At 31.2% G+C, this 17,200-nt stretch overlaps 1 protein-coding gene and 1 long non-coding RNA gene across 3 annotated transcripts; both read right to left on the bottom strand.

The window, feature by feature from the left end:
- On the bottom strand, nt 4,056–4,778 carry LOC107614708. Its single transcript, XM_016316852.1, has one exon. The coding sequence runs from the start codon at nt 4,776–4,778 to the stop codon at nt 4,056–4,058; it is 723 nt and encodes a 240-aa protein (XP_016172338.1).
- Nucleotides 14,516–15,387, bottom strand: LOC107617216. 2 transcript variants are annotated; one of them, XR_001614860.2, is made up of 3 exons: nt 15,230–15,387; nt 15,077–15,131; nt 14,516–14,990 (listed from the first exon to the last, which is right to left on the bottom strand). It is a non-coding gene; the product is annotated as an uncharacterized LOC107617216 (long non-coding RNA). The 2 variants fall into 2 exon arrangements; XR_002354293.1 differs by having other exon boundaries at nt 14,516–14,982.

Genomic DNA, 17,200 nt, shown 5'->3' with positions numbered 1-17,200 from the left:
AGATTTTTTTGAAAATAAAATTTATTTTTAAAAAATTATCTTTTAAAATATTTTTAAAAATATTTTTAATTTTTAAAAAATTATAAATATAAAAATATATATTTTTTATTTAAATATAAAAGCTTTTCTCAAAAAATTTACTAAATGAAGCCGTATCTTTTGGCAAAGAACCACCGAAAATAATAGTCTCTGATTAGATATTTTTTACTTGCGGTGCAGTTTAAATTTGAATTGGATATTTTTTTAAAAAATTCGATCCGATTCAATTTTAAGCGATTTAGATTATATTAGATTTACGATTTTATAAATTAAAAAAATTAAATACATATAATAAGTCTCAACATTACATTTTAGATAATTAATAATAACATAATAAGTTTTAACAATATCTTAAAAAACCAATAATAACATAACAATAAAAATAAAATTGTAGGTTAGTGAAAATAAATAAATAAATCACATTTTGAACATACAATATTTATTAAATCATAATAATTCATGAATAATATAAAAATATATAATAAATTGAACATGTTATAAGTATAATTGTAAATATAATAATAAAATAATAATATTATAGCATATTATGTAGTTTGGATTGGATTGGATCGGTTATGAAAAGTAGATCCGAAATCCGATCCGATCGGTTTGAAAAAAAATAGAGGAAAAGTATAGGTAGACAATAAGAATATTAAACAATGTGAACAATGAATATGTCGGATGTTTAATTCAATAGGTATCCAGATGATTATGTTAATTATTTTTAATTGGTTGATTATTTCTTTTTATTCGATTTACTCATGCATAGTTAACAATGGCTAAATGTTCAATTCACTAGGTGTACAAATAGTTATCTAATATTGAGGTTTAGGAAGTAATTTGGGGTAGAGTGTTTTTTTATTTTATTGGGTCAATTTTAGAGCTCATTATTCACATTATTTACAAAAGTCATTGTCTACTTAACAAAACCCAAAAATATATAGAATTTAATCAAATTCGAATTAGTACAGTTTTAATTGATTTTCGATTTGGATTAAATTAGATGAGCGATTTAATTTGAATCGATTTGAATTTGAACACCCCTAATCTAACCCATGAACCATGCTTATTTTCTGATCGTATATATGTCCTTCCATAATCCGTTAATGCAAATTACACTCAGCAAAACTTGCATCATCCACAAACCCAAAACTTCTTTTATAAATTATTAAGAATGAAAATGTAGCTTGCAGAGGAATTATTAGAGAAATGGATAAAAGATTTTTAATTGATTTTAGTGCAAACTTAATTTTTACTTCGGTTACTTCAGTAAAATTCTGGAAAATTTTGATGGATGTGAATCTTACTATAAATCTGGAGTATAATCATGTGGTTGTAGAGCTGGACTCATCAAGTGCTACAGATAAAGTTGTTTTTTATGATGATATTAATTTGTATTCTTCTCGAGCTCATATTTTGGCAATTAGAGAAAGGTGCAGCAGACCAATCAACTGAAAACTACTTCATCAGTTTCGAAAAGTAAATTTTTATGAGATAAAATGGTTAATTATGGTCATAATTTACCTTTTAATTGTCATGTATTCTTAAATTTATTTTTTTGTATCTCTTTTCGTTCTCATACTGATTTTATCCGCATCTCATTTTCAAAAACGGTTGCCTTTTAGTTTGTTTTTCTTTGGACTTTAAGTCCATTGTTAATAAAAAAAATAAATATAGAAAAATAATAATCATTTCTAGAAACTTTCTCTTCTAATTTTCTTGTACTAGGAAGTAGGAACTAGAAATTAAAGGTAGAAACTTGAATTGAAGGTGAAAATTTTACTTGGGATCAAGAATCAGTGTCCCCAACTTTAGCTGGTGTGAATTTGTAACTGAAATGGGGCATAAAGTAGCAGTTGTGGGCCAGTTAGGGGTGAAAAATCATCTCTCTTACATGCAATACTTGGAGAGATTCCAAAGATTTCAGGAAATGTGAGTTATTGAACACCACAAGTTTTTGTTGGTTCATTATCATGCCAAATTCATATTTATAACTTCGAGTATATCACAAAATTTTGGACTATTTTGATTGTTTATCTTATTATTTTAGTATCTTACACATTTTTTCTTATACTTAAATGTTATTTCATGATAATGCAAAACAGGTTAATGTATATGGTACCATAACATATATTTCTCAACTTTTTTGGATCCAAAGTGAGACAGGACAGTTAGAGATAACATACTCTTTGGCAAACCAATAGACAAGAAAAGATATCAGAATACATTAAGGCCTGTGCCTTGGATAAGGACATCAATAATTTAAGCCATGGCGATCTGACAGAAATCGGTCAAAGAAGGATCGGATCAATATGAGTGGAGGGCAAAAGCAAAGGATTCAACTAGCTCAAGCAGTGTACAATGATGCTGACATTTATTGATGATCTTTTCAGTACAGTTGATGCACATACTGCTACTCATTTATTCAATTTAAGAGAGATTTCACTTTGGATTCTCAATCACAACAAAACTATAGGTCTAATATATTTGAAATTACATTTATGAAATTACAGAAATATGTCATGACAGCTCTTAAAAAAAAAACAATCATTCTAGTGACTTATCAAGTGGAGTTTCTCTCAGAAGTTGATAAAATCCTGGTAAAGTATCTCAATTTTGCTGAGATTTCAAGTGTGAGTCATTTAATCTCACATTGATTAAATTTGACTTAAGTGAATAATATAAATTTGGAATAAATTACAGGCTATTCATTTTAATGTCTTGGTCAATATGTAGTATTTTTGTTAAACTCTTTAGCTTTCTTTTGACCACTTGACACAATTTTGGTGTTATATTTATTGACTTCTAACAATAATTAATAAAACTTAATGAATCTAAAATATAAATCTAATTATTATTATTAGATATATAAAAACTATATTTTATAATCTCAACACAACAAGGTGGAGTAACAGAAAGTAAACAACAGATTACTCAACGTACAAACCGGCATCGATCAACCCAAAAGTAAAGTACCCTCTAGTCATCTTCGACATTCCCATCAATAACCAAGAGGTTCACCACCAAGCCACTCGTCGGAGAGTATAAAGGATCTGTTTATTATTTTCACCACCCCTGAGCCTTTATTATTGAAGACTCTACCATTCTTTTCTAGCCAAATTGCCCAGATTACAGCAAAAAATCCAATCAACCACCGCCTCCTCTCATTCTTTCTTTGTGAAGCATTCGTCCAACTCTCAAAGTGTTATTTTAGTGTACCCGGTATAGTTCACATCCTTCCAAGAGCAAATAACCATGCACACCACACCTGCCAAGTGATCTCACAGCCAATAAATAAATGAGAAACAGACTCAACAGACTTACAGCATAAAACACACATATTATCATGATGGTCAATGACACCTAATTTGCATAGTCTCTCCTTATAGTATTCACCCTCTCAACCAATACAAACCAAGCACATAATTCAACCCTTGGCGGGACGAAACCCTTCCAAATAGCATTAGTGAAGCTATAGCTTGTAATTTTCTCCGGAAGAGCTGCTTCCTGCATCACCTGCACAAAGGAGTTAGTAGTAAAAATACCAGTTTTATCATATTTCCAGACCACCCTGTCCTCCCTCTCAGTTGTTATTCTTACTGACTGCAAAACTTCATGGAGTTGGTGTAGAAGTTCCAGCTCCCACTGAAATAGTTCTCTCCTCCACTGGAAACTCCATATCCATTCTAACCCATCCCAAAACCCGCAATCCCCTATAACAGATCCTGTGAGATTTGAGACCGAAAAAAGCCTTGGAAACATCTCTTTCAACCTTCCACCAGGTAACCAGACATCCTCCCAGAACTTGATTGTTCTGCCATTCCCTAGATCCATAGATAAGCCTCTGATCATCTTTACTCTGATTTGTGGCTCCCTGATCTGAAACTGACAAATATCTTTCCAATGACCCCTCTTGTAGGAACAGGCTGACCACATAGTATCGCAGAAGAATTCATGCTATTACAAGAGCATACTATTCTCTTCCATAAGGGGTATTCTTCTTTCGAAAACCTCCACTACCACTTAAACAGAAGAGCTGTATTCCTGATCACTGCATCTCCCACACCTAAACCACCCGCCTTCCTAGGAGCCATCACTATCTCCCATCTCACTAGAGGCATCCCTATCTTCCCATCCTCCTTGCTCCACAAGAACTGTCTTTGCAACGAGATCAACTTTTTCGCTACTGCGTTTGGCATCTTGTATAGGCTGAGATAGCATATAGGCAGGCTATTGAGGACAGATTTGATAAGAACTAGCTTGCCCGCTTTATTGAGGGTCTTCGCCTTCCACAAGCTCAACTTTCCTTCCACCTTATCAATCACTGGTTTCCAAGTCTTAACTAGCCTTGGGTTCGCTCCCAGAGAGATTCCTAAGTATCGGACTGGTAGAGAGGCTTCCTTACATCCCAACAACTGACACATCTGCTTCGTCCAACGCTGTTCACAATTAACAGGAATGAAACTGGAGTTCTCAAAATTAATACTCAACCCAGACATCAACTTGAAGCAGCGCAGTAAGCGCTTGTAATTCCTGATAGTCTCTTCCTCTGGAGGATAGAACAGTATAGTATCATCCGTAAACTGCAAGTGCGACAACTCAATGTGATCTTGGCCTACCAAAAACGGAGAAATGCGCCCGTTTGTCACCGCCTCTCCGATCATCTGATGAAAAACATCAACAACTAACACAAATAAAAAGAGTGACAACAGATCTCCTTGTCGTAGCCTCCTTTCCATTTTAAATGGTTTAGAGGGATTTTACATAATTAGAATGATTAAGATAATTAATCTTTTATTTTGGGTCTCTTTGATATTATTAATATTTTGGTGGTGATACATTGTTCTTTCTGACTATTGAATGGGTTGGGGGTTGTTATGGAGAGTGAGCCAAGAGTGAGAGTGAAAGAGATATGTGGGAGAGGGTTTCGAAAAGTAAAAAGCAGACGCCTCAGACTACCCTCATTAAGGCTGTCAAAGTGACAATACATATCTTATTCGTGGATACCCAACCCAAATCAACCTGCTGTGGGTAGGTAGTGTAGGGTACACCCACACCCTGATATATAATAAGTATATTTTAAAAATGGAAGAATAGATAAAAGTACACATGAATTTTTACACGATAAACAGATGTATACTCCAATTTTTTAATAAGTCATCTGTACACACGAATATTAAGTTTCATTATCATTTCTACTTTTTCATTGGCTGAGTAATTTTTCTGGCGGTTGTGGCTGCTAGATGACTTTGCACATTGTGTGACGTGACATTTTTTATGACATAGTAAAAACTAAATGATAAATTATTGAATTTGTTAAATTTAAATAAAAAAATTTACAAGTAACTTAAAATCTTTATTCTCTTCATTCTTTCTCCAAATTTTATTTTAAACAAAATCCAAACAGCTACATATAGTGAAAAAGGTGAGAGTTGAATGTAGAACCTCCCTCATATAATAGCCTAAAGTAAGTGAGTAATCACTAAGTTAATTAGTTTATTTAGCAATTTAGAATGATTGAATTTTATTAATATGTATAGAATTTAGAATGTTAAATTTTATATTTATTTTAAAATTTTTTTATTTTTTTGCGGATAGAGTAGGATAGAATAGAGTTTAAAACTTTAGGGTGCGAGTAGGGTTAGGGTTGAGAAATTTTCAACTCACCAGTAGAATAGAGTAAAATTTAAAAAAAACTTTTAACTCGCAAATAAAATTAAGATAAAGTCTAAACTTTACCTTACTCTACTCATTGTCAACCCTAACTCCCATATCAAAATTTAAAAAAATGCGAGAATCTTCTCTATGTCAAAAAATGAATATGCTGAAAATAATTTAGTCCCGTAGTGGAAAAGGTTTGTTAAAAGAACACTATTCCTTGACTAAAGAGCTATTATTTGCAACCCGGCCCATTGACAATATGATATTTATTTTTCTTCTTTTGGGTCAATAACTCAATATAATTTGCCTCACCTTAGATATGGCCATATGGGATCCCCACTATCCTTAGCTCCTTTAGATTTGAGAAATGGAAATACCTACTCTTAGTACTTAGTTTTTGTTTTATGTTTGGTTCAACATATTAATTTTTAAAAATATAATATACATATTTCGATCTAAGTTTTAACTCAAGTATCAATACAAAAAGTATTTCAATTTTTTCTTTTGATGACTTTTGATTTTTTTGGTGACTAAAAAAAAGTATTTCAATTGAAACTCTTCTCAAATGTCTTTTATAATTGAGATCCAAAAAATTATTTTATTAATATAATTTGGCTTACGCTTAAACTAAAGGACTTTAAATAAAGTATATATTTAAGTCTGTCAATTGAAGGTTTTTTATATAAAATTTAGTTCTGATGAAGTTTTAGAACAGAATCCATAACCAAAATAAAAAAGAAAGGAGTTTAATAACTTTTTGTACAAGAGTGGCTGGTAGTGCACTTATGGGTAGCAAGTAGCAACTAGCAAGCAATGATCAGAGTAGTTTAAAGAAAAAAATGACAAATTTTATTCTCATTAAACTAATTTAAATAAAAAAATATATTCCATCAAATATTTAAAATAATAAATATTTCTCCTGATTAATTAAGGCATGAAGGAAGAAGAGCAGAATTTATGCTGATCTATAAGTCAAATAGTTGGAATAAGCACGAAGTTCTCCAAGCAAACAGCGCATTCAGTTTTGATATCCTTTTCGGTGTTCTAGGCATCAACGTTACTTCTAGCCTTGTACTCTCACCGTCACACCTATCTGCTCTTCTAGGAACTACAAACTTTCACTTCTAATCTTCTTGTGCTTGGAATAGAGTCATAGATCCACTTGCATGATAATTCTAATTTCAGTAAAATTAAATTAAAAATAATTTTTAATAATTATAAGAAAAAATAGTATTTAAAAAATTTAAATACTATTAAAACCAATCTTAAAATATACAAACAACAAAAAAACTATTGAAAGATTTTAAACTTTAAAGATGTCTATTGGTTAATAAATTCTGTTCAATTAAATTTAAATGCTAATTTGACTAATAGAATGAATGATGTAACTAACTCTTAATTTTTGTGTGTATTTTTTAAATAATTTTAACAATGTACAAGCCTCAATTCAATTTGACTAAACCCTAAACATTCAAACTTCGCTTCGTATAACTCTCCCTATACACACCTGACTTGCGAGGACCTATAACTCTCTCTCGATGTATATGTGCCTTCCCTGCTTTGACTTTCAAAGTGCAATGCAATGCTCTATGCCATTAAACTACCACCTACAACTTCATTAAACTAGCAAGCAATGATCACGGTAGTTCAAAGAAAAAAATGACAAATTTTATTCTCATTAAACTAATTCAAATAAAAATAAAAAAAAACAATGATCTATTCCATCAAATATTTAAAATAGTAAATGAAACTTGTCAACGACGTGCGTGCAGTAGAAGAATGTTTCTCCTGAATAATTGAGGCATGCAGGAAGAGCAGAATTTATGCTGATCACAGAAGAAGTCAAATAGTTGAAATAAGCACGAAATTCAGTTTTGGTCTCCTTTTCCTTCTCCGCTTCTGACAGGCGGCAAGGCTTTCTTGGTGGCTACCGTGGCTATCCCCGGATTTAGACGTGGATCTAGTTTTGGTTCTTGTTCTGGTGTTCTAGGCACTACCGTTACAGCAGAGGTGACCAGGAGATTTACGTCTACAGAGCTGTGTGTAACTGGCTCCGAATGACTAGAGCGTTGAATTTGTGTCTTTGTCTGCTGCGTGTTCTTCTTTACTGGGCTAATGCTTACCATCACTTGTGGAGTTGGAGCTGTAACCACTTCCGCATTACGTTCAATTTGAGCCTCTGCCTTCTCCTTTTCGAGGAATATGCACACTATAACCACTGGTCCAAAAATCACACAAATATTTAATACCATGAAAGCCAACGTCAGAATGCCGTCAGTCTTGAAGGAGACAAAGTGTGATACGCCCACGACAATAACTATCGAAACAATCAGCGTCAGGAAAATCGCTGCTGGATACAAATACCAGATACAATGATCCTTACAGCGTCCAGAAGGCTGAGCCAAGCCCATTATTATATGTAGGCTTCAGTTGCAATCTTACTTTATTTACTTCTACCCTTGTACTCTCACCGTCACACTTATCTGCTCTTCTGGGAACTACAAACTCTCTTCTAATCTTCTTGTGCTTGCAATAGAGTCATAGATCTAATTGCATGACAATTCTAATTTTAGTAAAATCAAATTAAAAATAATTTTTAATAATTATAAGAGAAAATAAAAGTAAAGAGTAAACAAGAGACACATAGAATAAATTATTTTATACTCCAAATCATATATTGAATCATCAAAAATTATATATCACAGTACAAGCAACCTTTATTCATAGAAATTAGAAATTAATGGAATAGCTCTCTTAATATTCTTTAACCAAAACATTTTTTATCCCTGCTAGAACGACTGAATTGTAACTAAAGTTGTTTTGGTATGTTAGAAATCGAAATCCTGAACTCACTGTTTATATTTATATCTTATCATGACATCTATTAAACCTAAAAATCCAAATAAAAATAGTATCAAAAGTCCATAAAAATAATATTTAATTTTATTCTCATTTAATTTTAAATAAAAAATAATTATAACTTATTCAATTTAGTATTTATAATAATAAATAAAATTAGTTCATTGGTTAATAAATTCTGTTTCAGTTAAATTTAGATGCTGATCTGACTAATAGAATGAACGATCTAACTAACTCTTAATCTTTTTGTGTATTTTTAAAATAATTTTAACAACATACAAGCTCCAATTCAATTTGACTAAACCCTAAACATTCAATTCAAACTTCGCTTCGTCTCCCCTATACACACCACCACACCAGACTTTGCGAGGACCTGTAACTCTCCCTCGATTTATGTGCCCTCCATGCTTTGACTTGCGAAGTGCAATGCAATGCTCTATGCCATTAAGCTACCACCTACAACTTCGTTAATCCTTACCCTAACATTTGTCGCTATTTTACTGTCTTCAATAATTTTAATCTTTCCAAATTTTCACTTCTTTTAGTTCTTTAATACTACAAGCATTTTTCTCGTCTCAGCTTTCACCTACTAACTTCCATTCACGAGTATATTTTTTTTGGTAGCTACTCCAATGAAGATTTAATGATTATCATCATGTGAAGATACATCATTTTGATCATTAGATGATAGATTGTAGGACTTGATTTTATTTGAAGTAAAAGTGTTATCTTTATTTAAAGTGTTGCTAAATAAATAAGTTACACTTTTTAAACAAAGATCATCATGAAAACATGTTTTTGGCATCTTCATAGGAGTAGTTGCCATTTTTTTTTTGCTCCATTTCATTTCGTGTTCATTCATTCAATTGGAGGTAAGAAAAACGTTAGAGAATTATTATAATTTATTATTTTTGTTTATCATCAAGTAGTTATTAATATTTAAAAATATAAAATAAAATATATTATTTATTAAATTAAACCAAAAAAATTAAATTTATCATTAAATAATAATAAAAAATAATAAATTATTATGATCAACTAGCAATTTTGATATCTTCGAGTCATTAATCAACTTGTGGCTTGTACATTAAATCCTTTGCCATCGAATTGAGAAGAACCATCTTCTTTCTTTGTCGCTTAATTTTTTGGAATGCACTTTGCTTGCACCATATTTTCGTCTTGCTCCATGATTTGCGAATCGAAATCGCTGCAGGAGATAGAGAAAGCGACTAACTGAACTTTGAATGTTTTAGGATTCACTCAAATTCAACCTAGCTAGTGGGCTTTTGTATTTTCAGCTTATACATTGCCAAAATTAATTAAAAATGCTACATAAGTAAGGAAATATTGAGTATTTGAGTTAGCTAGATCAGCAATTAATGTTAACGGAAACAAATCCATTGGCGAAGACCACGTGTTTGTTAAATTTTAAATTTTTTAAAAAATTTTGTATAGTTCATATTTTTTAAGATTGTTTTTATCCCGTCCTAAATCTTCCAAATATCGATTTGGGGTTCTGGGAAGCTTCAAAAGTTGTTTTTTGCCAATTTTTTATTTATGAAAAGTAATAGTATTAATGTGCAATTTTTAAAATTAAATTATAATTTTCTAAAAAATTATATAAATATTTATGAAAAAATTAAAAAAAATAACTTCTTTCATAATAAAAAATTTTTTATCACATTTTTTTAAAATAAGTACTTTTAAAACTAAAAAATTAAACATAAAATAATTTGTTTATAAACTACTTTTAATATAAATATTTATTGTTTCAGTTATTTTTTTAAAAGAAATTTAATTAAACTGTTTAGTTAAACTGAAAGCCTTAATGAGAAGCGTCCCCGTCCTCGTCCCCCTGGGAAGGCGAAAAGGGACGACACTCAAGTTTTCCTTTCTAAGCTTGTTCCAGGCACAGGGAAGACAGTGGTCATTGCCAAAGGTCAAAGAAATGGATGAGCCTTTCAAGTTAATGTGATACGGCATTGGTGCCCTCAGCGATGAATACAAAGGACATTGCAAGCTTAGCTGTGCATTTGTTATCTCTGCTCACAATAACCAACAATTCATATTAAACATAAGAGTTGAGCAGAGTGGAATTTATAAGAGAGAGACAAGTGTAGGTACCAAATAAAGGCATGGGAGCTCATCCAGCGGGAGTGAGTAGGGAGGAAGAATGGAGCAAATTAGAAGAACAGAGCGCGTGGATGAGTTGGAATCGAAGGTGAATGAGAAGAAAGTAGAAACACACATCCAGCAATAGCATCAAGAACAGGATAATGTAACGTGGAAGGTACATACTCATACCTTTCCCTGCCCATTACCCGCCACAGGCCCATGGGGCTGCTTTCCCTTCCTTTTTCTTTGGGCTTCACCACTTAGCTCCTTACCGATACGATAATTCAGAGGACGATTATCAAGCATCATTAATTTCATAAAATCATATTTCCCAATATAAATTAACTTAATTTTACCCAAATACTACAAAATAAATAATTTCTAAGTTTGTTTTTTAATAAGTTATTCACATGGTTAAATTAATCAAATACTCCGTTTTATCTTCCTACTTGATTTGCATGATTAGATGCTTAAATAAGAAGTTAACTTTATTTAGGCCAGTTTAAAAAGTTTCAAATTATTTTTTTTTGAGTTTTTGAGCTATAAAAAGTAGTAGTATTTTATTATTGTGCAATTTTTAAAATTAAATTATAATTTTCTAAAAAATTATATAAATATTTATGAAAAAATTAAAAAAAATAACTTCTTTCATAATAAAAAATTTTTTATCACATTTTTTTAAAATAAGTACTTTTAAAACTAAAAAATTAAACATAAAATAATTTGTTTATAAACTACTTTTAATATAAATATTTATTGTTTCAGTTATTTTTTTAAAAGAAATTTAATTAAACTGTTTAGTTAAACTGAATTATTTAAGAAAAAGTATAGAATACCAATATACTATTTGTCAATTTATTGCCAACAATAACTAATATCAAAGGCACTTTTACTAGAAGACACATACATAAAAACATATATTTAAAAAATATATCTACAAAGACACTTTAATTAGATACCATTATAAAAAAAAGATATTTTCATTAGACACATTGACAAAGATACTTTTATTAAATACAGTTATAAGTAAAAATTGACAGAAGTTAATAGAATTCTTATTGGTTACGTAGCGAAATTATTTATTTAAATATACAAGCATTTTTTAAAAAATTTACCAAATGAAGCCATATCTTTTAGCAAAGAACCACCCAAAATAACAATCATCGATACTTAAATACATTCAAATCTAATCTAACCCACAAATCATACTTATTTTCTTATTGTATATATGGCCTTCCATAATCCGTTAATGCAAATTATACGCACCAAAACTTGCATCATTCACAAATCCAAAACTTCTTTTATAAGTTATTAAGAATGGAAAAATAGCTTGCAAAGGAATTATTAGCGACATGGATGAAAGATTTTTAATTGATTTTGTTGGAATTTTTAAAGATTATCCATGTTAAATCATTAAGAACAAAATACTTGAATACAAAAGTGTCTGAATTCATAAACATAAATCATATAATTGAAAGAGTTTGGACCTTGTGGTTCTTTCGATCTTTCTCAACCAAAGTCTTCTGTATCCCTAGGAAAGGCACTATTTATATTTGAGTATGGCACCCATTAAACCCTAAATCCCAAATAAAATAGTATCTAAAGTCCAAAAGATAATATATCTAAAATTCAAATGATAATATCCGATTTTATTCTCATTTAATTCCAAATCAAAAGTAATAATGACTTATTCAATTTAGCATTTAAATAATAAATGAGATCACCATTATATAAGTCATTTAATTTAAAATAGCATAATTTGTTATTATAATTAATATATGTATTGCCCACAAACAAATTAAAAAATTAAAATAATTTCTTAACAATCTCCCACTTGGGCTATACATATATTATTTCTTGACATAATCACACCTTATAAACTTCATGCGCGCATCTGGATGCTATTTCTCTTATTACTTTAATAATCTGGTTCGTCTCATACATTAGATATGGAATTACCGCAACTTTTATCACATTAATGTCGTGACTAAACCACGACAATCACCATCCTAATATACTTAACGACATAGATCAAATTTGGATGAGTAATATGAAAATTACATGCCAAGTGATCTCATGCATGTCTATTTCAAGCTGGTCTAACTTTAAAATTTTATTGAAATCAAACACAATACAAATATTGCAAAATGAACATTTCACATAACATGAAATAAACCATTAACTTAATTCTGCAGAAAAATAACTCAATTATCTGTCACAGGACATATAGCATAAAATAAACTCCCACTAAACCAAGGCATCACAAATATTGACACACATCCGAGTAGTGTGCTCATGAAAGACTTTAGGGATCAATTCCTTGGTTATTGAGTCTGCTAGCATATACTGTGTTCCTATATGTCCTATGGAAATCTGTTTTTCTTAAACTTTCTCCTTGATAGCTAAGAACTTGATATCTGGATGCTTCGATTTTGTCAAGCTCTTATTGTTATTGGAGTATAGTACTGTTGACTTATTGTCACAAAATATCTTTAATGGCATTTCAATGTCATCTACTATATGAAGCTCAGTGACAAGGTTTCGCAACCATATGCCATGAAATCGGAAACAGCGTACCCAATGATCTCCAAATTTTCTGATCTTTGATAATAAGCATGTAATCCTTTGTTCTCTTCAGATAACGCATTACGCGTTTAACAGCTATCAAATTATCCTTGCCCGGATTGCTCAAGTATCTACCCAACACTACCACTATAAATGATATATCGGGACGTATGTAGATTTGAGCATACATTAAGCTCCCTAGTGCTGATGCATAAGGTTTATCATGCATTGCTGTCCTCCCAAGATCATTTTTAGGGCATTGTTTTGAGACTGAACTTGTCTCCTTTAGCTACGGATGTGTTCATTGGTCTACAACTTTTCATGTCATATCTACTTAAAATCTTGTCGATATAGTTCTTTTGTGATAATCCAACAATACCTTGAGAGCGATCTCTTGGTATCTCGATTCCTAATACAAAAGAGGCATCACCAAGATCTTTCATTTTGAATTTGTTCGATAGAAATTTCTTAGTTTCATGCAACAAGCCTATATCGCTACTGGCAAGTAGAATGTCATCAACATATAAGACAAAAAAAAAGTATTTACTCCCACTAAACTTGCAGTATACACATTTCTCTATAATATTTACCTCAAAATCATATGAGGTAATAACTTGATGAAACTTGTGATACCATTAATGGAAAGCTTGTTTGAGATCATAGATGTATTTTTTTCTTTTTTCTGTTGGATCTCATTAATGGTACTTCTTGAGGTTGTTGAGCTTGTTGTATGAATTGGGGTTGAGGAGGATTCTCATTATTTTCCTATGCTGTAGCAGTATCTTAAGAAACAACGATATTCTCATTGTTCTCTTGTACTGTAACTGGATCTACAGTAGAATTCTTATTGTGCTCTTGTGCTATAACTGTATCTTGAACAATAATAGGTACAAAGACCTTTTTATTATCAGTTACAGAATCCTCATCAAAAGCAACATTTCTAATATTTTCTTCCTCTCAAACTTAACATCCTCAAGAAATCTCCATTTTTCACAAAATTTATACCGTTCAAAAGCTTGTAAAACCATCTTTAAATTGAAACAAATTCCATTTTCAACCAAAATTTTAGGCTCGAGTAATAGACTGCCGAAGTTCTTCGTTAAAATCAAGTTTTTATTCGAAACCTCAAACCTCCATTTTCTTTTTAAAACTCATTTCAACTCAACTCATTATACCTATAATCATCAATACCACAACAATCCTCACAAGTCACAATTCTACTATTTCTCCATTCCACAACATCATACTCTAACCTCTCAATTCATCAAATATATATATAGCATCATCAATTCATCATTCATAATTCATCCAACAAGCACCAAATTCATCATCAATTCGTCATTCATTAATTCATCACTCACATCATATTCTTACCAATTATAATACCAAAGCTTCCATCACTTTACTTTAGTCAATCATACACCAATACATACATAAACTCTTTATCAATAACTCATTACTCTAGTCACAATAATCACCATCAAACCACTACAATTCATATTCATTCACCTTCTCCACTTTACAAGCACCAATAAATCTTTAATTAGCATTCCAAGTTCGATTTTCACAGAACATTATATATTAAATACGTGAAACTTAAATTATACCTTGGCCGATTTTCACGTATTGTCCAAGGCAAAACACCAACCAACATAGCCCCTCAAGCCCCCAAAATCATTGAAGTTCAAGTACCCAACCTCCACAAGGTTCCCATGCTCATAATTCAAGCTCCAGCATTTACACCTATACACCTAATTTCACATATATCACTATACATACTCAAAATTCACAATCTAACGTACTAGAATCGAAATTGGCTAAGGTTGATGAACCTTACCTTGTATGTGCCTCAATCAAACCAAAGTTCACCAATTCCTCAAGTCAATTTGATCCTATAACATCAATTTAACCAAAATCTTACCACACCAAAAATTCCAACGTTTCAGATTTGAAGAAGAGAGAATAAGAACTGAGATTATGATTTTATCACCTTAAAAGGTACCAGACTTTGTAGAGCTCGTCACTGTGAACGCATGGTCGCAAACGGTGCAACGATCGGAGTTCCGGATCAAAAGTTATTGAAATTTAATCAAAGCCAAGGGTTTTTGGTGAAACAAAGAGCTCTTCCCCCTTTGCTGAAATGCTTCAGCGTGGATGAAGTTGAAGGGAAGAAGGACTCTCTTCCTTTAAGGTTTAATGGGCTGAATTGGGCTTTGGGCCCATTTTAGGCTCGGTTCAATCGGTTCGATTCATTCGGCATAATTTTGGGTCAAATTTTTTAAAGTTAGTGTCAAAATTCTTGTTTTAAAAAGTTCTATCATATTTTAATATTAGATTTATATTTTTAATTTTTTTTATTAAAATTTAATTTATTAACTAATTATTTGCTAATTTTTTAGAATTTACAATTTAGTCCACTTTTAAATTAAGATATTTAAATAAAGTATCTTTTTTAAGTCTCTCAATTGGGAGTTTTTTATATAAAATTTAGTTTTAAGAAGTTTCAGAACAGAACCCATGACCAAAATAAAAAAGAAAAGGAGTTTCATAACTTTTTACAAGAGTAGCATGGTAATGCACGTATGGGTAGCAACTAGCAAACAATGATCATAGTGATTCAAAGAAGAAAATGACAAATTTTATTCTCATTAAACTAATTCAAATAAAAATAAAAAACAATGATCTACCCCATCAAATATTTAAAATAATAAACGAAACTTGTCAAGCCTGTAGTGGAAGAATGTTTCTCCTGATTAACTGAGGCATGCAGGAAGAGCAGAATTTATGCTGATCACACAAGAAGTCAAATAGTTGGAATAAGCACGAAATTCAGTTTTGGTCTCCTTTTCCTTCTCAGCTTCTGACAGGCGGCAAGGCTTTCTTGGTGGCTACCGTAGCTATCCCCGGATTTAGACGTGGATCTAGTTTTGGTTCTTGTTCTGGTGCTCTAGGCACTACCGTTACAGCAGTGGTGAGCAGGAGATTTACGTCTACAGAGCTGTGTGTAACTGGATCTGAATGATTAGAGTTTTTTATTTGTGACCTTGTATGCTGCGTCTCCTTCACTGGGCTAATGCTTACCATCACTTGTGGAGTTGGAGCCGTAACCACCTCCGCATTACGTTCAATCCGAGCCTTTGCCGTCTCCTTCTTCTCGTTTTCGTCGAATATGCACACTAGTACCACTATTGGTCCACAAGTCAAAAACATATAAAAAAACACGAGAGCCACCACCACAACGCCAAAAGTCGTGTCGGAGACAAAGTGTGATACGACCCCGGCAATAACTATCGAAGCAACCATCATCAGGAGAGCCGCTGTTGGATACCAATAATAGAAACTATCACATATATGCGTACAGCGTCCAGAAGGCTGAGCCATTATTATATGCAGGCTTCACTTGCAATCCTACTTTATTTACTTCTACCCTTGTACTGTCACCGTCACACCTATCTGCTCTTCTAGGAACTTAGAAACTTTCTATTCTAATCTTCTTTTGCTTGGATAACTTGTTAAAGCTTTTATTTTTTTAAAAGTAGTTTGTTCAAACTAGTTTTTAAAAGATAACTTTCTAAAAATATATCATTTATATTTGATAAATTAAATTAAAAATAATTTTTAATAAATACAAGCAACAACAATTATTATTAAAAGTAACTTTCAATAAATACAAGTAACATCAATTATGTTTGGTAAAATAATTTTTAAAATTTAAAAATACTATAATAGACATAAATATAAGTATTAAATTTGAAAATTAGTTAACATATGAAGTTAGACTTTTAAATTTTGAAAAGAACAAGTCAATTTTGAAAAGTTCTATTTTAAAGTGCTTTCAAAAGTACTCCAATATTTTAAAAACTGTAAATACAAACACATAGTCTTTTTTATTTATCAAAAAAATTTTTGCTTTGTACTTTTAAAAAGTATAAACACCTCTTCTAAAAATTTTACTCAACCA

This window comes from Arachis ipaensis, chromosome B09, assembly GCF_000816755.2.
Source record: "Arachis ipaensis cultivar K30076 chromosome B09, Araip1.1, whole genome shotgun sequence".
Classification (NCBI taxonomy): domain Eukaryota; kingdom Viridiplantae; phylum Streptophyta; class Magnoliopsida; order Fabales; family Fabaceae; genus Arachis; species Arachis ipaensis.
The sequence above is the reverse complement of the archived record's forward strand: the minus strand, read 5'-3'. Positions and strand labels throughout refer to the sequence as shown.